Genomic DNA, 25,046 nt, shown 5'->3' on the forward strand with positions numbered 1-25,046 from the left:
GCAACTTTCTTTGGTCTTCCATTTTTATTATGCATAAGTGGTTCTTGCACATGTTATACATTAGGTTAGTGCATAAGTTCATAGCGTTTTTTGTTTTGATGTTGGTATTCCGGTTGTTGTGGGTTTATTTATTGATTAACATTTTTTATTTGTAGTTCACTGTTGCTATTTGTGTCTACATACTGTCATTTTATCATTCGGAAATAGTAAGTGGGGGCAGTGGATGGCATAAAATGGAGTGGATGCCATAAAATGGAGTGCCAACTGGAGAAATCATAACATTTCCGATGTCTCTTCTGTTTGAGTTCAATAGAGGGTGAAGCAGCAGAGGCAGCCAGAAACATTTGTGCCATGTATCATGTATAGGGATAATGTCAAAGGCCGGAGAATGGCAAGAAATTGGTTTTCTCATTTTAAGGAGGATCATTTTGACATTAGTGACTCTCCACATTCAGGAATTAAATGCATTAATCCATAATGATCCATGTCAATGTACTCAAAAACTGGCAGATGTGATGACCTGTGATCATTCCATCACCGTGCAACATTTGCACGCAGTGGGGAAGGTTAAAAAATTGGGTGTATGGGTACCGCATGCTCTACGTCAAAATAACAAAAATCATCGGATGGTCATATGTGCAGCTCTGCTTCATCATCATCGTCATCATCATCAATTGACTCGTGAACAACACCAACCATACATATCCTGTCCATTACTGGTGATGAAAAAGGGTGTCTTTATGCTACCATAAGGAAAAGAAAGGAATCGTTGAGCCCAAACAAAGCAGCAAATCCCCGTGCAAAGACCTCCTCACATCCACAAAAGATAATGCTATGCATCAGGTGGAACAGAGACGGCACAGTGTATTGCGAATTGCATCGGTGAGGTGTAACCATTATTGATGACATTTATTGCCACCAACTGGAATGTCTTTCAGACACGATCCAGCCATGAAGACTGCATTAAGTACTGTACAAAGACCAAATCTGGTGGAACAGAGGCCATATGGTGTACTGTGAATTACTTCACCAAGGTTTAACCATTACTGCTGACATTTACTGTCAACAATTGAGACATCTTGCAGGTGCAATCCAATAAGGAAGGCAGGAAGAATGGAAGATTAGGTTTAATGTCCCATTAACACCGAGGTTATTAGAGGTGGAGCACAAACTCAGATTATGTCAAGGATGGGGAAGGAATTCGGATGTACCCTTTCAAAGGAACCATCCCAGCATTTGCCCGTAGCAATTTAGGGAAATCATGCAAAACCTAAATCTGGATGGCCGGACATGGGTTTGAACTATTCTCCTCCTGAAAGCGATCTCAGTATGCTAACCATGCAATCCTAGAACAATGGCCATGACTGCATTAAGTGATGCTACTTGGCGACAACATCCGTCAGCATTCTGCTAACTGACAAAAAACACTACAAAGGAGTTGGGTTGGATGTCAGTCCACACCCACCTAATTCATTTGATCATGCGACCTCAGATTTTCACCTTTTCTGCTCTCTATTGAACAGTCTGCAAGGAACTTCACGTGATTTCTAGTCATGGAATTGAAAAGTTATCCCAGCAGTGGCATACTGTTGTAAATATTGAAGGAGAATATATTATCGATGACTAAAGTCTCTATTCTGTGTATCTGTTGTTTATTAAATTTTTGGAAAAACACTACAAACTTATGTTCTAACACAATATTACCTACACCGATCTGCTGGAACATTCTGACCACTGGCCTACTATCAATATAAACCTGTCACCTGCATGGAATGACTGCTACTCAGACACATATATGGTGCATGTAGTATCAGTGAGCGTGGTGTCCATATGTAGAATGGGGAAGGAGCGCAATCTATCCAAGTTTCAGTAAGGTCAGACAGTGATGGCCCAGAGGCTCGGCATGAGCATTTCAGAAACTGGACGACTTGTTGGGTGTTGGAGGAGTGCTGTGTGGAGTGGTTTCAACACAAGGTAAAACCATGTCCAGATGTTGTGGAGTTGGGCGGCCACCCCTCATTACAGATGTCTGACGTTGTAGAGTGGACATACTGGTAAAACAGGACAGGCAGCAGACTGTGGTGGAACTAATATCAGACTTAAATGCTGGGCAGAATACAAGTGGGTCTGGACACACAGCGCGCCAAACAATCCTAATGATGGGCCTCTGCACCTAACAAGCCATGCATGTGCCATTTTTAACACCATGGCATCAGCAACTACGATTGAAATTGGCCCGAGTATCAGCACTGGACACTGGTGCAGTGGCAGATAATTGCATCGTCTGATGAATCCCAATACCTTCATCATCATGCCAATGGGAGGGCGCAAATCTGTCATTTTCCAAGGGGACAGCTCTTTGACACCTGTTCTGCAGAACAGAGAGAAGATAGCAGCGACTCTATTATGCCCTGGGGAACATTCAAATGGGCATGGGTCCAGTTGAGCTTGTGCAAGGCAGCATGATCGCCAAGGAGTTTCATAATTTGGTTGCAGACAATGTACACCCATTCATGATGATCATATTTCCCAATAGCAGTGGTAGTTTTCAACAAGATAATGTGTCATGTCAATTCCAGGCGTGTGATGGTGTGGTTAGGGGAACACAGTGGCAAGTTCCAATTGATGTGCTGGCCCTCCAATTCACCAGATCTGAACCTTATCAAACACATCTGGGATGTGATAGAATGTGGCGTCAGAGCTCATCGAGACCTCCCCAGAATTTACGGTGATTAGGTGACTTGTGTGTGCAGATGTGGTGCCAACTCCCTCCAGTGACCTACCAAGGCCTCGTTGCTTCCATGCCATGTATACTTATCTGTGTCAAAGGTGGACATACCAGCTTTTAGGTAGGTAGTCATATTGTTGTGGCTGATCAGTGTATATTTCCCTATATTGTTTACCTATTTCTCTTGCAATTTCAAATAATTTGCACCATTTCAAACTGTCAAAACCTTTTTCTAAGCCAAAAAATACTATGAAACTGTCTTGATTTCTAAGTCTTGCTTCTGTTAGTAAGAGCCTCCCTGGCGCCTTCACCTTCCCTAAAGTCAAACTGATCACCATCAGGCACATTCTCAATTTTTCCATTCTTTTTTATATTATTCTGATCTGTAACATGGACAGAAGATGTCAAGCCAATTTTGCGATAGTTCTCACATTTACCTGCCCACAATTTCTTTGGGACTGGGTACACGTAACTCTTCCTAAAGACCAATGACATGTCTCCAGTCTCATAGACTAACTTCAATAATCATTTGCTTGCCAGTTTCTCAAATGATTTGAAAAGTCTTTGTCACTACTAATTATGATCTGACTCCGCTCCTGAACATGCCTTAAAATATAATATTCAATTTCAGAATCTATTAGCGGCTGAAATTTCAAGCAGAAGTCATGAAATCTTCTTTTCTCTTATTCATATTACAAAGACCGTATCCTTCCATAACCCTGCCTTCTATTCCTCCATCTAATGCAGTGTTCCAAACATCCATAATTATTAGATTGTCATCTCCCTTTAATACTGAATTTTGAGTTCAACTCACTTATGTACTCTATGTCACCATCCTCTGTTTATGATCTCCGTGCGTGTATCTGAACTACAGTTGTGTTGATCTGGATTCAGTTCTGATGAGAACAATTCTATTGTTGAACTTTTCACAGTAACTCACTTTTTACTGTACCTTCCAATCCACGATGAGTCCTACTCCAGTTATATAATTTCTCAGAATTATTGGCATATCACATATTAAACATTTTCTACAAATACACAAAGCCTACTGCATACATTGTATACATAAGCAATCCACATTACTCTCAAACACTAACTGTATGAATACATTAACCATAAAGAATAATTTGTTTTGGGGGAAAAAAAAAACAACCCTTCCATTTAGGAAATGATTCCCCTTTTCACCAGCCAAGATAACAAAATTTTTTGAAATCTTTCAGTGTCTGTTGTTTTCCAAAAAACAGCTCTTGTTCTGCCATACTGTATATTGAAAAACATTTTGTTTACAGATGTTTTATTAGAGACAGTCTTATTCTTTTTAGTTTTTATTAACGAGTTCTGTCCCCAGTGGAATCATTGACAGCATGCCTGTAGTTTTAAGAAAGTAACATACTAGTGGTTTTTATGTAAATTTGCGGTATAGGCATATTTTGCCACTCAAATTTTGAATTGCAAAACTGCCATTCGTCAGAGGTGACAATTCTAAGTTGATGAGAGAGAGAGAGAGAGAGAGAGAGAGAGAGAGAGAGAGAGAGAATTTACTGTCCACCAGGACTTTTTGGTTAATAATCTAAGAAATTTAAATTTGTAAATTATGGCATCTGGTACTATATCTCTCTATGAAATGAATATTGTACATTTTGGCCTCTCTCATGTTTAAGGAAATAAATACAGAAAATTATTCTACATAATTAAAATAATTTACAAGATGAGACAATCCCTTCAGCCTGGGAAGTGTTAAATATGTTCCACCCTGTTCCATCACGAATTGTTCACTTTCTTCTTCTTCTTCTTCTTCTTCGTTTTTCCTACACATTAAACACTAATTCTATTTGGGACAAGAAATAAGATGCTGTCAATAAATAAATGTACTTTGTGGTTGTAATACTGCAGAAATGGTTGAGATGGAAAACACAAACAGAAAGACAGGTGAAAGATTAAGGAAACCACAATGTGTTGCAGATTACAACAAGAGTATGGGTGCTGTTGATTGCTGTGACATGTTGCCGAGTTCAGTGCAATCAGTACAAAAGACTGTCAAGTGGTACAAAAAATTCTTTCTCCATGTACTGGATCTGTGCATTTTAAATGCCCATGCTCTCCACAGAGTAGTAACAGGACGAAAAATGCAACTAGCAGAATTTCATTTGTGTCTGGTAAGAGAGCCTGTTGAAGCTTACACAAAAGAACAGAGGAAAGCTAGCAGAGGAAGGCGCTCACGAGACAAGAACCCTGTAAGATTTACTGGGAGGCATTTTCCAAAGGTCATTGAGATGGAAAACTCTAAGAAACGTACACCAATGCATCGTTGTGCAGTATGCTCGAAGCAGAAAGTGTGCCAAGGAACAAGATACAAATGTAGAGCATGCAACATACCACTATGTGTAGTGCCATGTTTTGAGGCCTATCACACTAAACAAAACTATTAACTGCCTATAATCACTCAGAGGTGAAGAAGTGACATTTGATAATTTTCTAGAAGTAAATGACAACAAAAAGGAAATAAAAATATAAAGATACAAAAATTGTATACAAAATAAAATAAAAAGAAAAAATATATTTTTAAAATTGCCAGTGCCGGTCCAAAGCCCAGATCAAAAAGAAGGATCGAAAATATATTCAGAAGGTGTAAAAGATTCTCCAACACTTAGGCTTTCTGACTTTGAAGTCATTTTACAGAAGTGTTACTGCACTCTCAAAAACATGACCTGCATTTCTCAGATGCTATTAAATCTATTACATACGTCAAGCATAAAATTAAAACAAGCATAATGATACATTGCTGATTTACACAAACATCACATTTGTTTGCCTGGCCACCTTCCACAGCAGTTCTAACAATTACTTATTGTCAGCTTTGCCATCTTAATCTTACTGCAATTAATGAAGAAGAATTTCACACTAGGCGCATTTCACTTTTATTTACAAAGCATCTTCTGTGATCATTAGTGTTCCTGCTTCATGTTTACATCCTTTGCACACCACTGCTTTCCCTCTCTTCATTAGTGGAGGCTGACATCTAAAGACGTCTTTGTGTACATATAGCTGGCAGTTTTTTTTTTTTTTCTTTGAGGTTTTCAGCTTTTTCTTCCACTCCATTGACACTGTACCTCACCTCACTTACAGAACTTGAGTTCCATAAGTGAGGTGAGCTACAGTGCCAATGCAGTGGAAGAAAAAGCTGAAAACAGCAAAAAAGACTGCCAGCTATATGTGTACAAAGACATCATCTTTAGATGTCAACCTCTGCTAATGAAGAGAGGGAAAGCAGTGGTGTGCAAAGGATGTAAGCATGAATCAGGAAAACCACAGAACACAGAAGATGCTTTTTAAATAAAAGCGAAATGTGTCTGATGTTAAATTCTTTTTCATTAATTGCAGTAAGCTTAAGACAGCAAAGCTAACAATAATTAATTCTACATTTCAATTGTTATAGTGATTCTTAGCAACATAAGCAGTTTCAATGCACGTCGTGTGTGTCAGTAATTCATCTGCAGAGTCACAGCCACGGAAAAAGTATCGAGATACATCATGTGACAGTGATCACACTCAGAAGGTGAGACAGCCGCGAACACCCTGGCTCAAGAAATATTCAGCACACGGTGTGCTCGCCCAAGCGGCGAGCTCAGCTGCAGGCAACGGTCCATGGGGAAAACCATTAGTGCAGGTACCAGGATTAGGCGGCCTCAACGGCGTGCTCGACCCAGCTACATGGACGTACGGCTGCAGCAGCCAAAGGGTTAATAGCGCTCCCAAAGCATCAGTTATTACATGTATGTACAGTGATACATAATCCTAGTGATTTCAAAGTGTGTATTCTGTGAGGAAAATTGTAGTCCTACAAATGGTGCGAGCACAGTGTGGTGAGAAACACTTATACTGTAGAACTGGCTTTCAAGAAGATTAATGACAACTGTTCTGGTCCTATTGTTTACTCAATTATGTACGAAAACAGTCTTGGTTGCAATTTTAGTTCTTTTTTTATTTTTTTTACTGCAACCAAGACTATTTTCAACTAATACCACTAAACACTGGTTTGCTGATTCATGTCACAGATGGATTGGAAGAATTATCTGTATATGTTTCATCTTCTTTGTTATTACACTGATGTTACAATACAGAAATTTGGTACTCGAAATTCTGTGTAGAATAAACTACATAAAATTGTTATGAACTTTTAGAGAGATGTAATCACAAGCAATAATAGGGTTATATTTATTTTTCAAGCTACATATGACGACACAAGTGTTCCTATTGAACGATGACCTGATTTAGATTTTATTGAGAGTGGCCAACATCCAAACAACTATCTATGTCAAAAGTGGGCACACGCACAAGGAAAGCTGTGATGATGAGACTGAGCATAAGGAAGAACAATTCAGAAATTAAGGTACATTTGAACAAACACAGGCAAGTAAAGGAAATATAGTCATCAAATTTTCCAGTCTAGGAGAAAAAAAAAATTCCAAGAAAGTAATAAGCCATAATTTATTCAGAAGCAAATGTTCACAGAGGTCTCAAAAACTATTATGATTTTCCATGGCAAAGGAAAAAAAAATTAAAATTTATGTACATGATGGTTATAACTAAACTTTCGCTACTTGAAAGGGCCCCTATGAAAAATGAGTGAGTGTAGGACAATGAACCTTTGTGGAAACATTTGTAAGGACAAGTGGAGGATAAATAATGCATAAACCATTGAAAGAAACACATTTTGATTTCCACATGAAAGGGTAACATTTGTTAATTTTGTACCATGTTTACATTTCAGGTTACAAAAACTGATCAATGTGACGAACATTGGCATCCGTGAAAACTTGGAAGTGCACTGGAGGTACCATTTCACAGTTGTTCATGGCACTTTTCAAATGGTAGATCGTGGAATGTTCAGCTGTTGTGACACAGCTTGAAGATCACATACTGCATCTGGCATTCTTAGCCATTACAACAGTAACTTATTCAACAATTCTTGGTGCAATTGACTGTCAGCCTCTCCCAGGAGTAATTACAAAATCACAAGTTAATTTGAACTTTAGGATAATGTTTTTCAACCCTGGTGCAAAAAGAGGACCTCTCCATATTCATTTTAAGAGGTGATACTTGCGGAGCAGCAGCACTGTTGCCATTGCTTTAATAAAATAGCTTTAAGAGTTAAGCCCTGCTCACCTTTTCCCATCCCATGTTGACTGTCTGCAACTGCAATGCACACTGATGCTATGTCGCTGCACCAGTACTAGAGCATAATGCCAAGTCCTGGTGCATAACGGCAAGTCACGACACGAACACTAATAACAACGCAAATCCCGCAGCACATAGTCTGAACGTAACTCCTATAAAGTTGGGTAGCCATATGGCAAACAGACTTTGGCATACATTGGCTCAAGTAGTGAAAGTTTAATTATAACCACCCTGTATTTTCTTAATGCATGCAGAAAATATTTACAAGAGTTTGGCAATTGGGATGATAAGACTAGGAAAAGACATTTACTGGATCACTGATTCTAGAAGTAAATTTAAAAAGGAAAACATTATCACTTAACAAGACAATATTCAGGTCACTGGTTCAAGAAGTAAACACCAAAATAAAAATATCTAATGAGCGGCACATCCAGGGAATTATCGGTTAAATACAGTTTATGTTTGTGGAGCAATGCATGAGAAGACTTGAGAAATCATAACAAAATCAGTGAACACTGTATTCACACTAACATCTGTCCACATATGATACCTGATCATATGGCAACTAACTCAAGAAATGTGCTTCAAATTGTTGAAGGTATAATTATAAGCATAATTGCAATATACAAATCACACTACTGTCAAAAGGAGAGTGGTGGTAAAGAGTACCCGTCCACTGAAATGACTGAAGCAAAAATGTATGAACACCGCAAGGCTGGAAATGAAGAAATGGAAACAATAAATTTCAGTTCCAAATGGCTGAAGCTATCAGTGGTAGCGGCCATGTGTGCATGGAGTGTGCCTGCTTGTGTGTTTTGTTTACTGAAGAAGGCTTTGGATGAAAGATATAATGTGTGATAGTCTTTGCATTGTGGCTGTCTGCAAATCAATGGATTATCTTTACTGTGAGTAGCAATCTATCCTTTTCTTAATACTGCTAATATTCCTACTTGGAGTTTCCATCATTTTAAATGTAATTTTGTTGTGCAAAAATATTTTGTGACTATATTTTGTTATTACTTATAGTTTTCTTGAGGTTCCTTTTGTCACCCGTTTCAGAACTGTGCAGAGAAACATGCTACTTGTTTTTAGTGCACAACAGTCGCAAGTTAAAATGTAGAACTTAACTTACCCCAAAGTTGGTTGTTTGCTTGATTTGGGGGAGGGGACGAAACAGCTCACAGAAAACCTAAATGCGGGTTTGAACCATTGTCCTCTCGAATGCGAGTCCAGTGTAACTGTTTTCATCCTTATTCTGGAACCTCATTTGAACTTTGTTTGCCTTCTCTCTCTCTCTCTCTCTCTCTCTCTCTCTCTCTCTCTCTCTCTCTCTCTCTCCCCCCCCCCCCCCCCTCCTGTCCCCACCATGTCCTTCGTGTGTTTGTGAATTCTTAAGGGGCCACACTGCTTAGGTCATCGGTCCCTAGACTTACACACTACTTAAACTACTTATGCTAAGAACAACACACACCCATGCCCAAGGGAGGACAGTATCTTTAAATATGTCAGCACATGTGCTATGTGAGCTAATGCTTTTTAGGGCTCCGAGGTGCTCAGAATAATTTGTTTATAAATTTCTGCAAATCTGTTCTACATATAATAATGAAAAGAATGCCCTACAGAACCTCAGAACATACACAAAATGTTTTTAGGCCTAATTCTTGTTACAATAATTACTTTAAATTGTTTGTATTTTACAAACCTACATCAAAGTACCCACTGATGATGACACAAATGTGCCAAAACATGTTTGGGCAATGAGAATATTAATTTCTTGTGTAATAGGTGTACCTGAATTCTGTTCATTTTAAAGACAGTATTTTACGAGATTGGCCCTTTACTTAGTTTGCATTCATGAATGTCTCACCCAGTACAAATCCCTAACCAATAGGAGAAAAAGTGCAGGTGATTCCTGTGTATAAGAAAGGTATCAGAACGGACCCACAAAGTTACAGACCAATATTCTTACCATAGGTTTGCTGCAGAATTCTTGAACAAATTCTAAGTTCAAATATCATAAATTCCCTTGAGATGGAAAAGCTTCTGTCCACAAACTAGTACGGATTTAGACAGCATCACTCGTTTAGAACTGAGGTTGCCCCCTTACTCACGTTATCCTGTGAACTGTGGATGAATGGCAACAGTCAGCTTCCATATTCCTAAATTTCCACAAAGTGTGTGACATGGTGCCCCTCTGTGAACAGTTACCGAAGGTTCAAGCATACAGATTAGGTCCCCAGATATGAGTAAGGCTCGAAGACTTCTAAAGTTATAGAACTTAGTATGTTGTCCTCGATGGTGAGTGTTCATCAGAGACAAGTGTGATAGGACCTTTCTTGCTCTCTATATTCATAAATGATCTGAGGGACAGGATGAGCGGCAATTTTTGGCTCTTTACTGGTGACACTGTGGTATGTGGGAAGGTGTTATCATTGAATGACTGTAGGAGGATACAAGATTACTTAGACAAAATTTCTAGTTAGTGTGACGAATGGCAGCTTGCTCTAAATGTAGAAAAATATAAGTTAATGCAGATGAGAAAGAAAAACAATTCTGTAATGTTCAGATACAGCATGGAACAAGCACATACGAGCAGTAGCAAGGAAGGTGAGTGGTCTTCTTCAGTTTACTGGAAGAACTTGCCTTTTCCCCTTGGCTTCAACCACATATGCATTCGACATATATATTGAACACAAGTCCTTATCCCTCTCTCTGTGTCCACTTCTTCCTCCCTCTTTCCACCTCATCCTCCTACCTCTATCGATCTCCTCCTCCCTACTATCTCCCTATCTCCATCCCACCTCCTCCCACACTCTTTGTCCATAACCTCCACCCCTCTCTCTGCCCATATCTTTCTTGCCACCCCGCCCCCCTTCCATCTCCACCTCCCCCTCTTCCTTTTCAACTAGCCCACTACCTGTCTACACCTTACACCTGCTTCATCGACCTCCCACTCCCCCCCCCCCCCCCCCCCAACGTCCATTTCCTCCTCCCCCTTGCACTGTCCATCCTCTCCTCTATCAATCTCAACCTGTCCCCAGCTGTTCTCATCAGCACGTGTAGCCCCTGCAATACAGTTCAATGAAATAAGCCAATACTATTCCCACAAGATTCAGACATGCAGCCTGGGCTATACAGGTACATCTGAAGCTTGAAATCATAACAGATAATGGGAGAATTTTAGGGTAGTGTGGCTCATCTACATTGATCATCACAAAAAGAGCTGTACCCAGAAAGACAAAGCAGATTTCGATCACTGTTGGCAGGCAGGTGGATGGTACCTCACATATGAAATGATTACACTTTCAGCTTTGAAGGACCAACATTTATTGCATTACATGGCCACAAAATTTACTCGTTAGTGCGGCTTCAGGCACCCATGATTATGAATACAATTGTCCAGATGTCACATCATGGAGTTGTGCAGGTCCTGAATGTAGTACAGTGATACTCAGTCCCATGAATCTTGCCCCTCGCTTGCAGTTCTTGCAGATTGGTGGGTGGAGGGGGAGTCCTGACAGCACACTCCACGGCACTCTACACACTCTTGATCAGGAGTCATTGCCTTGATGGTCGTTGCCTCCAAGACAGAAGTGGGACTCATCACTAAAGACGACCCACTGCCAGTCTTAAAGGTCCCATGTCCATCACTACTGACACCAGGCAGTCGGGCATTATGCTACAAAGGTGTGTGTGGCAGGCATCATAACGGTTGGCGTGCAGAGAATCCAGTGTCATGCAACCACCAACCAATGATACTAGCACTTGAATGGCCCCTACCATTGCCGTTGCTTCTGCTCACATGTTGCAAACAATCCGTCAGTCCTCCCTCCTTGTGGTGCATGTCAGACATCTAGATCATACATATCCTGCATGCATGCCTTCCTGTATCCGCTGCAGTCAACAACAGCCAATGGGGCTGTTCATACATTGGATGTGAAACGCAACACTATGACAGAACTACCCAGCCTCCTGCAGCCCCATGACGCAACACCCCTTGAACTCTTCCAGCTTGGGAAACTCAACGTTGGAATGTGTCGCTCGGGCACAGTGCACATGCAACTACGCTCTAGTGATATCACTCACTGTCATACCGGCTGGCACGGCCGTTTGGGGCCCTCTTGTATCAATTGATGGGAAAATCATGGCCCCAGACTGAAATGCGAATCTCTAATGGGAAGATGACATTCTTTTCGTGAAACAGTATTGAGAAAATTTAAAGAACTAACATTTGATGCTGACTGTAGAGCAATTCTAATGCCGCCAATGGACATTTCACACAAGAACCACGAAGGCAAGAGAAATTAAAGCTCATGTGACACAGTCGTTTTTCCACTTCTCTGTTTGCGAGTGAAAAAGGAAAGGAAATAACTTGTAGTGATACAACGTACTCTCCACCATGCACGATTCAGTGGCTTGTAAAGCATGTATATATATGTACATGTATTTAGTCTGCAAAAATGGTTGCTTTCAGGGGTTTAAAGCCAAACAATGATATAATGACCAAGTTTACATGGGCCTCCCACGATAATTCCCCCCCCCCCCCTTTCAACACAACCACGTCCCAGGTCACCAAAACAATGAGTCACCCGATTCTTGCAGAAATGCGTCTCAACAATGCAGCACTCACCTCACTTATGGTATTAATCACCCTCAGACTATTCCAAAATTGAAAATGCACATGTAGTCTCCCAAGATTCAACTTGACTGAGTACATTTAAAATGTCGTGACAGATAAACTAAAGATAATTTTCAAAGAAGATTTCTCTGAGGACATGGAGAGAATCTGTGACTGTCTTATCCTGGGAAATTATGTATTTTACAGGGTGATTCTCATTTTAAACCCACCAAAGTGACATAGATGACAGTGAGACAAGTAATTTAATATAAGACACAAGGAACCGCAATCATCGGAAAATACCCCAAAAGTGGATGACAAATGTTGAACATGTGACGTCACCAGAAGACGTACCTCACTGCATGTGCAGCGACTGGACTTGACAATCCTACCCTTGCCAGTAGGGGGCAGTGCTACACATCGCTCTGCTAAGCTACTCTGTTTTTGAATACCTTTTGTAAGTGGGATCTGTTGTAAACATAAAAGTTATCACTGCGATGAAACAAAAGCTGTTATTTTGTGTTTCTTTGCTTTTGTCCCTTCTTTTTTTGTTTACAGACTTTATTTAGTAATGAACACATCGGTCATTTATTGGTAGCGATGCAATTCAGAAGCTTATACTTGTTTACTTGTGATGCAATATGGTAGGTTTTTGTTGTACTGTACTTTGGCATTGTCTAGAAAAGGGCGCGATATTGGTAAATAAAATAATAAATCTTACCTCTCTGTACACACATAACTATCTAACACAATGAAAAACAGAAAAAAAAAACTGCCTGCCAGATGCAAGACTCGAATCATGAACCCCATGCACTTCAGTCGCGCACATAATTCTGGAGCAACATCGACATGAATACTTGACTTGGGTTGGGACGATCAGATGCGACAGACTGGCAGGCTCCATCGCTGCATGTGCAGCAAGGTATGTCATCTGGAGACATCACATGTTCAACATTTGGCATCCACCTTTGGGGATTTCCAAACATTTTCAGCCCTGTATGTCTTAGATTAAATTACTTGTCTCAGCATCATCTACATCGCTTTGGGGTTTTTTAAACATTAATGTGAGCCACCCTGTGTGTAGTGGAGAAATTGATGTCATTGTTAGCTACTTAATGAGAAAAATACAATCTGTTTAATTAATAACAGCACATTTTACGAGAATAAGAAGAACTTCAACCATTACATCCCTCCTCCCTTTCTTACCACACTTTGCACATGGTGCTATAATCTTTGTCAATAATGTGGTTGCAATAACTTATAATTTAAGGGGTCATTAAGTCATTTTAACACTCTGCAGTCATGTTTTAGTACAGAGAACTTTTCAGGAATGCTGTGCTTAATGTGACATCATCTCCACCACCTTCATCATCTACAAAGACGGACAGGTTTGTTTGTTGTAGTCTGTTTTCTGTGAATCAACTTAAATGTGTACAAAACTTATACCAACAGTTAATGACACAACAAGTCACTGATGAATATCGCAATGACTGATTTACAGTAATGATAGTCTTAATCATTCAACAACTGGGAACTTCACACTGTGATATTACATTCTTGTGCACAATAGTAGATTTTTTAAATCTCTGCGGTTTATCCACATAATGATCTTTGACATCAATGGGGCAGAGTAACTTCTATCTGACACATTACAGCTCATCACAAGCATATTAATTGCTCTTGTTTCTAACTGAATCTCAGATATCATAATTCAAAACACACAAATGTGGCTATGCATGCATAATCTAAATACATTTTACATCATTCCAATACATTAAAATACATTAAAAATACAACCTTTCTTTTCAACTGTAATTTTTATGAACACTACAGGATTTCCTCTTTGGTTAGCATGTTAGACATATAAATCAATCATTAGAGTTCACAAGTGACTTGCAGTCGTCTCCTGAGCTTTGATTTTTCTTTTTCTAATTAATAATCCATGAATTGTCTTTTGGGTTTGGGGGTGAGAAAAAATGAGAGGTAAAGAGGCACAGTTGAAAATAGAAAAATATATGAGTTTGCCTGAAATCATAAAAAAAGGGTGTGGAGGAATGTGAACATGCATGTACTAATACTGTGCTTGAGCAATTCTTTCTAAAATTTCTTACAAAATTTTATGTGGGTGTGTTATCTGCAACAATTAAAAGGTATCGTAATTGTCAATTATCATCAGAAAATAAATTTACCTCAGAGTAGTATCGTTCCTCTGGCAATAAAAAGCATGCAGCCCATCTCTTCATGAACCACATAATATTGCACGCCAGGTTAGGACTCATTATAGCAATCAACTCTTTTATAAAGGCAGCTTGTCTCTCAACTTCACAAAGACGAAATACTGCAGAAACCAACCTGAAAATATTAATTTAATACATGATCACATTGAAATGAGGAAGAATATCTCAATATATTATCAGCGTATTTTTGGCCCAAGGAGGAGTTACATGGTTATAAGATGTCTACATATGGCATTTGTGTCCATTAACTATTAGTGTGATCAAACAAAATTGGAAATGGAAACTTGGGTAATTTAATTATTGTTGCTTCCACAGCTAGATTGAGACAGAGAGAGTTAACTGACTTTCCATAAGATTCTACATGACTAATTAAGTGAAAACACTGTTAATATATACCACTTCTTAAATAACCTTTGTCAAAGAAGCAGCTATACTGAACAAACAATACATTGGCTTGATCATTTATATAGAAAAATAACAAAAATATAAGAATGTGGGAATGGAATGGTCGTATCCAAAGTTCATAATGACAATAGATAAAAAGTAAGTGTGTGTGTGTGTGTGTGTGTGTGTGTGTGTGTGTGTGTGTGTGTGTGTGTGTAAGGGGGTGGGGGTGAGGATAAACAAAAAGGGGGCAGGCACTATGCACTAGCTGGTTCATCATATTGGCAATGTGGTAACTCTCTGACAGCTACAGAGAGAAATTTGGTCCATGGCCCAGTAATATCAAAGATGTTTGCTCCTTGAGATCACTGAAACAAGGTGAACATAGCCTTCAGATGCCAATCGAGGAGCTACTTGAATGAGTAGTGGCATCATTTTGGAAAAGCTGACATTAACTGTCTACAGAGTGGTAGGATAACCACATGCCACTTTACTGAGACATCCAATATCATCATTGGCTGAGGATGATCCAGTGGTCAGTTGGAAGAGTGTGACCACGATACCTGTCTGCCAAAGCTTACTAATACACGAAAAGAAAATAAAGCTTGCCACAGATGACAAATTAAGTCTAGCATGTTATCACACAGTAAAATTGCTACAATTGTTCAATAAAATTGTACTCATCTCACATCGGCAGACACCACACAAAATGATTGACACAAAAATTGTCAAAATAAAATTGTGGCATTTCAGTGCAGTGTTTCACAAACTACTATATCAATGTAGAAATGATATTCAATCAGTTCACCACAACTGATAATGGTTCTGAAAGTCAAAGCTGTTTTTAAGTCATGACCAAAGAACAGGGATGAATCAGTCAATATACAGGTTACTAAATTAATTTGTATTTCAATATGGGTGCATGCTAACCATTTAAGAATGATTTCATACAGCAAAAAAGAATATTTAAGGTAATGACAGAGGAAAATGTATAATACTTTTATATGATATAAGCTAGAGGTTTCAAAATAACAATTCTTCCATGCAACAGACAGCCAGTCTGAAGGAAGTTCTTAGCACAATTTCAGATTTACATTTTCCATCAGTCAGGCAGTTTATATCATTACTTAAATTATCAAAGATGCTGAGCTCATCTTTTTCTTACTTTCAGATGGGAAGTTGCCAAAAGCTTTAGATCATTAAATGTCATAGACATCTCTTTTTCAGTGTGTGAGAGGCAACTATAGACTCTCAATTATCACCCCTACAGCAACAAAGCTCCACCATATGTGGCACAGACAAGTCCTGTATGGTCAAACTAGTTTTAATGACAAAATAAAAAGTGGCCAATCATCTCACTGTGAAGAACTGAGATATGTGAAAGTCCTGGTGCTCAAAGACCAGTGTACAACAATCAACAATTGGGGAAGAGGTGGAAATCATTCACAGATCAATTTTCATCTTGCATAACACTGTGAATGACAAAAGTCACCATCTTCTGGGTTCTGTGACAGCTCACAATCATTTTAAAAACACACTGAATCGAGACAGCAGCATAAATGTTGCAGCCACCTAATCACTATGGATGAGTGGTGGTTGCATCACTATGACCCCAAGAGAAAGGATCAAAGTAAGCAGTGGAAATGTGAATTTGTGACCATCGAAAAAGGCAATGTTAACAAATCATGATTATAAGAGTCAAACCATCACAGGAGCATACTAATGAAATCTCCTGATGAGGTGACTGGTACATCTTCACCTACGGCAATACTTCACAAGCCACATGATACGGTGTGATGGAGGGTACATATGGTACCACTAACTGGTATCCCTCCCTGTTCCACTTGCAAATGAGAAGAATGATGGGTCGGTAAGCCTCGAATTTTCTCATCATGATCTTTTGCCAGATGTATTCAGGAGGAAATAATATGTTGACCAACTCTTCCCGGAAATTACTCTCTTGAAATTTCAACAGTAGCCTCTCTGTGAAGCACACCTCTCTCATAGCATCTGCCACAGGAGTTTGTTTGTTTTATGGGGTCATTACGCTTAAGGTTGCTCTAGATAGTCAGTCTTAGGTATTGTATGGCTGGTACTGTTTTCAGCAATTTGTCATCAATGATGTAGTTGTACAATAGTGGCTTTCTTTTCATATGTATGTGCAACATGCTAAAATTATTTACGTTCAGTGTCAACTGCCAGAGCCGCCACCATCACCAGCCCCCTGTAGGTCATTCTGCAAATTGATACTGTTTTCTGGCATTCATATGCATCATCTGCGAAAAGTCTTGAAGAGCTTCCGATGCTTTCTACTAGATCATTTATATACGAGATGTGTTCAAAAAGTAAGGTGACTTTATAATTTTATGAAAAAATATTTATTTGTTCATCAATATTCATGTTGTCAGCTTCAAAGTAATCCTCCTCAGATACAATACATTTGTGCCAGTGCACCTTCCAATCCTTGAAGCACTTCTCGTCAGAACTTTTTGGTACTGCCTTGAGTGAGTGAAGCAGTTTTTATTTCCTCAATCACTGAAAATCTTCATCCTTTCATAAGTCTCTTCAGTTTTGGGAAAAGGAAACAGTCGCAGGGGGCCAAATACGATGAATATGGTGGCTGAGGCATGATTGTCATGTTGTTTTAGGCCAAAAAAATCTCTCACAGGCAAAGATGAATGAGCAGGTGCATTGTCGTGATGCAAAAGCCATAAACTGTTTTTTCCAAAATTTCGAACATTTTTTGCATAATGCTTCTCGCAAACGGTGCATAACTTCAAGGTAATGCTCCTTACTGACAGTATGACCTCGAGGCAGCAATTCATAATGCACTAAAAAAAAAAGTGAGCAAAACTTTGACATTTGATCAAAATTGGAATGCTTTTTTCAGTCTTGGCTATCCAGGATGCTTCCATTGGGACGAGTGGGCTTTGGTTTCGACGTCATAACCGAAAACCCATGTTACGTCACCAGTTATGACCCTTTTGAGCAAATCAGGATCACCACTAACGTCATTCAAGAGCTCCTGAGTGATGCTCATGCGACAGTTCTTCACACATCTCATGCCCGAAACATCTGAAAAAATTGCATAACACAAGCTGACCTTTATGCCAACATCCTCAGTAACTTCTCTTATGGTAATTTGACGATTTTCCAAAACAATTTTCTTTACAGCTTTGATGTTAACATCTGTTGTTGATGTACTAGGGCATCCAGAATGAGGTTCGTCATTGGCATCTTCTCGGCCACCTTGGAGGAGCTTGTACCACTTGTAAACTTTTTTTTTTTTTAACTTACAGCAGACTCACCATACACCACTGTCAACATTTCAAGTGTTTTAAAGCGCTTGATTCCATTTCCCACACAAAATTTGATGCAAATTCTTTGCTCCATTTTTATAATAATCTAAAATCGCCGAACACACTAAAACAAATCTATCCTTTCTATTTGTCAAAAACAAATGAAGTATGCTGTACACTTGAAACTGTGAACATTATATATATATAATCTTTCTTGAGTATAATAAATGTTCCATAATTCAAGCACAGACTGCCATGAATGACAGAGGCCTATAATTATGTACATGTGCTCTCTGACCCTTCTTCAAAACAGAAATAATCTACACATTTTTTCCAGGCACTACGTACCCTTCCTTGCTAGAAGGTGAGCAAGTTTTTTTGCACAAACCTTGTAGAATCTTACAGGAATCTCATCTGGTCCTGATCCATTTCCACTACTAAGCAATTGTTGTTGCTATTCTGTTCTGCAATCAGTTACCACAATACCTGCCATTTCTACATTCATATGATAATTGAAAGGAGGGACTTCCGTTCTGGTGACTGTACGTTCACTGAGTGATTGAGTAGATGATTTCGAAACCTTACTGATTTTACATAAGGCCAAAATCTTTTAGGGTTTTTAGTCAGATTAGCAGAAAAAAATTTTTGTTTAAAAGTCACCAAACACTTCTCTCAGTGCTCTCCATACACTCATTTTCATTTCATTCTGCTTTTGTTTGTCAGTTACGTTTGGACTTCTCTTGAATCTGTGATGGAGCTCTCTTTGTTTACAAAGCAGTTTTCTAACACAGCTATTACACCATGGTGGGTCTTTCCCATTCCTTAAGACCTTAGTTGGAACATACATAACAATGCATACTGAATGATGCTTTTGATTTTTTTTCCCTTCATTTGTGCCCCACATCTCCATCCTCAGCACTGAATATTTGGCATTGACTACTCAGATACTCTGAAATTTGTAACCTGTAACTCCCACTATACAAAAAGGTTTCCCCACCTTCTTCACATTTCTTGCAATACCCATTGTCATAGTTACTGTCACAGCCTTATGACCACTGATACCTTCCTCTACATTAAGTGATTCGATAAGTTCATGCTTGTTTGTTGTTAGGAGGTCTCAAGTTTGTTCTCTAATTATCTGCTCACAGTAATTTTTGGACAAAACATTCAGAAGAACATCACACAAATCCCTGTCTCTGACACTAGTTTGGATAGTATGACTCTCCCAATCTTTATCTGCCAAGTTGAAGTCACCCCCCTGATTACAATGGCATGATCAAAAAAGTTATTAACGATATTCTGTAAGTTCTCTCTGAAGCTCTCTACCACTGCAGCTCCTGACCTAGGCGGTCTATAAAAGCATCCAATTACCTTTTCTGACTGACCTTTGATTCATATTCGGAATCCGTCATAATCACACTAGATATTACCGCATTCTTTACTACAATAAATATGCCACCACCATTGGTGACTAATCTATCATTATTATAAATATTCCAGTCTGAGCTCAGGATTTAGTCGCTATTCTAATGAGAGAAAACTATAGGAGAACTTAGAGCAGACATCAGAGGCCAGAACTGCGCCAGCGCCGAAATCGGGCCACAAGCCACGGAAATCGGCTGCAGCCGCCCATCACTCCTGCTTGATCAGCACCCCTCAGCAGCAGTAAGACTTCCCTGATACCATCACGGGTGTCAATGCCCTGGGTTAGCCTTCGAGAAGCCACTCCACCTCAACTGACTTCCGCATCATTGGTGATTATGCCAGACCCCGGTCATTGCCCTATTCCAGATGGTTCACCGTGGCCTACAAACAAAGCCCTTCCGCAAATTCAGTGTGGGGAGTCAGCATTTAAATACTGGCCCAGCTGAGTATGTCACATTCGAGCACAGCAAGGCCACACCCAGGCCTTCTGTGTGTCAGCCGGGAAACCTCACTGTGAATTCTCCTGCCACCAGTCTGTGAAGGAGGGACTTCTGCCTCTCTGCCCATCCCAGGCAGGCAACATCATGGAATCGGCCCACTCATGCTCCTCACCATTGGTCCAGACTTCAACTCCAGGCACCGTCATCACCACACCATTGGAACAAAGTGACCTTCCACATTAGATAAGACCTACCACCTCAGCTTGCCTTGAATACCAGAGACACTAGCACAGTGCTCTGTCTCCCGAGCAGAGTGTTCACACCACCTGTCATATGTCAATGTCTGCAGCTATGACTCCACAATATTACAAGTGAACTCCAGACCACGCCAGGGAATGCGGCACAGTCAGAAGTGTGTCTGAACCATATGAATTAGTAAAGAACTAATAAAGAGTTATTGTATCTTTACCATGACCCGCATCTGTTGCTATCCGCATCCCCCATCTTCAACAGAAAACACAGCCCACACCCAGACAGCCTACCTCTCTCACTCCTACATAATGTTCAATAAGCGATACTAATTCTGGGACTTTTCCTTGGATTATCCTGCAGTTTACTAATATCACACTAATCTTTACTATATATGAGGGTGAGTCAAATGAAAACCTTAAATTTGTAATAACAAATCGAAATTTCGCGCCGTTATACTGTAAGTTGGTAAGTGTGCTACAAACAGCATGCAGAATGGCCTGTAGGTGGCAGCATAGTGCAGATGCACACATACCATTGCAGTATCAGTATAAAGATGGTCGCCCCACTTGCAACTTGTACCAGGGAAGAACAGCGTTCTGTTATTCGGTTTTTGCGTAGTGAAGGTGTGAAACCTATTGAAATGGCAATCGAATCTCAATGTAGACAAGTGTAATGTGTTGCGAATACATAGAAAGAAAGATCCTTTATCATTTAGCTACAATATAGCAGGTCAGCAGCTGGAAGCAGTTCATTCCATAAATTATCTGGGAGTAGGCATTAGGAGTGATTTAAAATGGAATGATCATATAAAGTTGATCGTCAGTAAAGCACATGCCAGACTGAGATTCATTGGAAGAATTCTAAGGAAATGCAATCCGAAAACAAAGGAAGTAAGTTACAGTACACTTGTTCGCCCACCAGATAGGTTTGATATAAGAGAGAGAGAAGATCCAACGGAAAGCAGCGCGCTTCGTTACAGGATCATTTAGTAATCGCGAAAGTGTTACGGAGATGATAGATAAACTCCAGTGGAAGACTCTGCAGGAGAGATGCTCAGTAGCTCGATACGGGCTTTTGTTGAAGTTTCGAGAACATACCTTCACTGAGGAGTCAAGCAGTATATTGCTCCCTCCTACATATATCTCACGAAGAGCCCATAAGGATAAAATCAGAGATTGGAGCCCACACAGAGACATACCGACAATCTTTCTTTCCATGAAGAATATGAGACTGGAATAGAAGGGAGAACCAATAGAGGTACTCAAAGTACCCTCCGTCACACACCATCAGGTGGTTTGCGGAGTATGGATGTAGATGTAGATGTAGATGTAGAAATTCGTCAACGAATGAAGGTTCAGTATGGTGATGCATGTTTGTCACAGCAGCAAGTCTATGAATGGAGTAGGAAGTTCGCAAATTGTGTGACTTCAGTGGAAGATGCTCCTTGTCCAGGTCAAGCACAATGAGTTGTGACTCCACAGAACATTGCAGCAGTTGAAGCCATAGCGAAGGAAAACTGCTGAGTGACACTGAGTGACATTGCAGCATGTTTACAGATCAGTAATGGGTCAGTACACCACATTGTGCACGATGTGCTCCAGTTTCACAGAGTGTCTGCAAGATAGGTGCCACGGTAGCTGACTCCTGAAATGAGAGAACGACGTGTTGATGCTTGTGAAGAACTTCTTCAGTGCTTTGAACGAGAAGGCGATGGCTTCCTTGCAAGAATTGTTACCTGGGATGAAACCTGGGTTCACTTCCATCAACCAGAAATAAAGAGAGCGAGCAAGGAATGGCGGCATTCCTCATTACCAAAACCAAAGAAGTTTCGAACAGAACCATCAGCAGGGAAGGTTATGCTGACACACTTTTGGGACGAAAAAGGCGTCATTTTGGAGCATTACATGCCTAGAGGGACCACTGTCACCAGTGCATCATACACAGATCTCCTAAAAAATCATCTGCGGCCTGCAATCAAATCAAAGCGATGTGGATTGCTGTCAGCAGGTGTCCTTTTGCAACATGACAATGCGAGGCCCCACACTGGCCATACAACAGTTGCAACAATCAAAGACCTGCATTTTGAGTGTCTTCCTCATCCACCATTCTCACCAGACCTTGCCCCAAGTGATTTCCATATGTTTGGACCACTCAAAGACGCAATGCGAGGAAAGAAGTTCCGTTCTGATGAAGAGGTATGACATGCGGTGCATGAGTGGTTGTGCGGACTACCAAAAGAACTTTTTCCTAAAGGAATTTATGCACTTTGTAAGTGCTGGAGGACTTGCATTAAGCGTGGGGGAGATTATGTTGAAAAGTGATACAGCTTTGTATCACTTCTGCACAATAAATAAAATTTAAAAAAATATTTAAGATTTTCATTTGACTCACCCTCGTAAGATCTGTGGGGACAAGCATTCTCTGCTAACAGTATGGCTGATGTAGCTTCAGTTTTGGCAGGCAATTTGTCTCTAATCCCAAGGGGGATTCCTCTAGGAGAACCCTACAATTCTCCACCCGATAGTGGAGGTCAAGAAATTTGCAACTGATACCACTGCAGAATCATCTGAGCCTCTGGTTTAGACTTTCCATTCTGCTCCAAACTAGAGGCTCACGATCGAGCCTGGGCACGTTGCCACAAATAGTGAGCTTAGCCTGCACCCCGCTTGCGATGCCAGCTTCCTTCATCAAATAAGCCATCTGCCCACAGGAACCCCATCGGGAAGCATCATTTGTGCCAACATGTACCACTATTTGCAGCCGGTTGCACCCAGCGCACTCCATAGCCACCAGCAGAGCCACCTCTATGTCTCAGACAAGATCTCCGGCAAACATACCAAGTGGAAAAATGGCATTCTTTCCCACTTTGCTGCCCTGCCTACTGTTTCCCACCTAAGGCTGGAGCACCCAAAGACTAGCATACAAACCGTCTGCACATGTCTGCATTGGGCAGGAAAATCAGCCACTTGCCCAACAGGAGAGGCATCCCATATTACCTTAGAAGTACAGAGTGTATTAAAAAGAATCATCCAATTTAAAAAGTCATAACTATTATGTTATTTGAGATATGTGCGTGAACAATGTATTGTTGGAAAGCGCAAACTCTCGAGTTCTAAGTGGTTCCCGCTAGGTAGCAGCAGTGCAGGAATTTTTAAATCAAAGGATTACTGAACAATGGGCTGCCTTACATTACTGGCCTCCAAGGTCACCAGGCCTGACTGAATGTGATTATTTCTTGTGGGGGTTTATAAATGGCTCTGTTTATGAGCCTCCATTACCAACAACAATGAATGAACTGAGACATCACATAACAGCAGCTGTAGAAGTTGTCACTAAAGACATGCTCGCTGCAGTCTGGTAATAATTTGAATACCACATTGACATATGCTGTGCATCTCATGGGGAGAACACTGAACACCTATAAAAAGGTATGAAAACAAAAATTTTTTTGAGTTTCCTGTTCATCAAGAAAATAAATTCATTGTATATGTTTATTAGTTTCAGAAATATAGACATGCCAAATCAGATGATTCTTTTTGATACACCCTGTATTATCAACATTGTTGCTAAGGAGTAAGGAACCAGCTGTGCCTTCCACCCAGTGACACATGAACCCACCATTGTCCACCACTCACTCCTAAGTGAAGACAGACCAGTCAGTGAGATGATGTATATCAGAAAATACAGTGACAACCAGGTCACCATGAGATTCCAACAGGACCAAAGGAAGCACAGGTCTCATTACTGGTCCCCCGCTGTCGCTGCAGCTGCAGCTTTGAGCTGTAGCCACAAGCCTGCTGACCATGGACAATGGAACTTCCAGCTATTTATGGAAAGCAGCAATTTCTCCTTGTGTCTGCTCAAAAGTACAGTCCTTATCCATATTGGTTCTCTCTCTCTCTCTCTCTCTCTCTCTCTCTCTCTCTCTCTCTCTCTCTCTGTGTGTGTGTGTGTGTGTGTGTGTGTGTGTGTGTGTGTGTGTGTAAATCTAAATGGTACAAACAAAGCAGTCAGGAGTAACTGAGAAAGCACAAACAGACCACCCACAACAACAACAACAACAACAACAACAACAACAACAAACTTGACTATGGTGTTACTGATGTTCAAATGCACACAAAATATAAATACACAAACACTAAAATCTTCTCTGCAGAGTTCTCACTGTAGCCTAAGATCGCAAGAACCACAAGTTCTTAAAGCAGAAATAAATTTCTCTATTAAAATTGTATGTATCAACAGTTACTTTTTGCTAGTAATTCTGCTAACACAAAAGTGATGGCAGGAAATAAATATGAGAGCTCTAAAGTGCTGATCTAAACTATATGCTGTGAATTAACTGGAGATTTAAACTGAGTCATGTGACACAGTGCTTCTGGCAGCAGGAAGCTACCCGATAAAGCTGCTTTACGCAAAAATATGCACAAAAATTTACACAAAAAACTTAGAGTAAGCTAGTGAATGTTAGTCCACTCAGAAGTAAGT

General features: G+C 40.1%; 1 protein-coding gene across 2 annotated transcripts in view; it reads right to left on the reverse strand.

Annotated features, from left to right (window-relative positions):
- LOC126469818 (exportin-4-like) overlaps window positions 1-25,046 on the reverse strand; it is a 225,342-nt gene that overhangs the window by 71,433 nt on the left and 128,863 nt on the right. For both annotated transcript variants that reach the window (XM_050097100.1, XM_050097101.1), the window contains one exon: window positions 14,714-14,876. In XM_050097100.1, coding sequence (XP_049953057.1) covers window positions 14,714-14,876 — 163 coding nt within the window. The remainder of the gene's footprint in view (window positions 1-14,713; window positions 14,877-25,046) is intronic.

This window comes from Schistocerca serialis, chromosome 3, assembly GCF_023864345.2.
Source record: "Schistocerca serialis cubense isolate TAMUIC-IGC-003099 chromosome 3, iqSchSeri2.2, whole genome shotgun sequence".
Taxonomy (NCBI): domain Eukaryota; kingdom Metazoa; phylum Arthropoda; class Insecta; order Orthoptera; family Acrididae; genus Schistocerca; species Schistocerca serialis.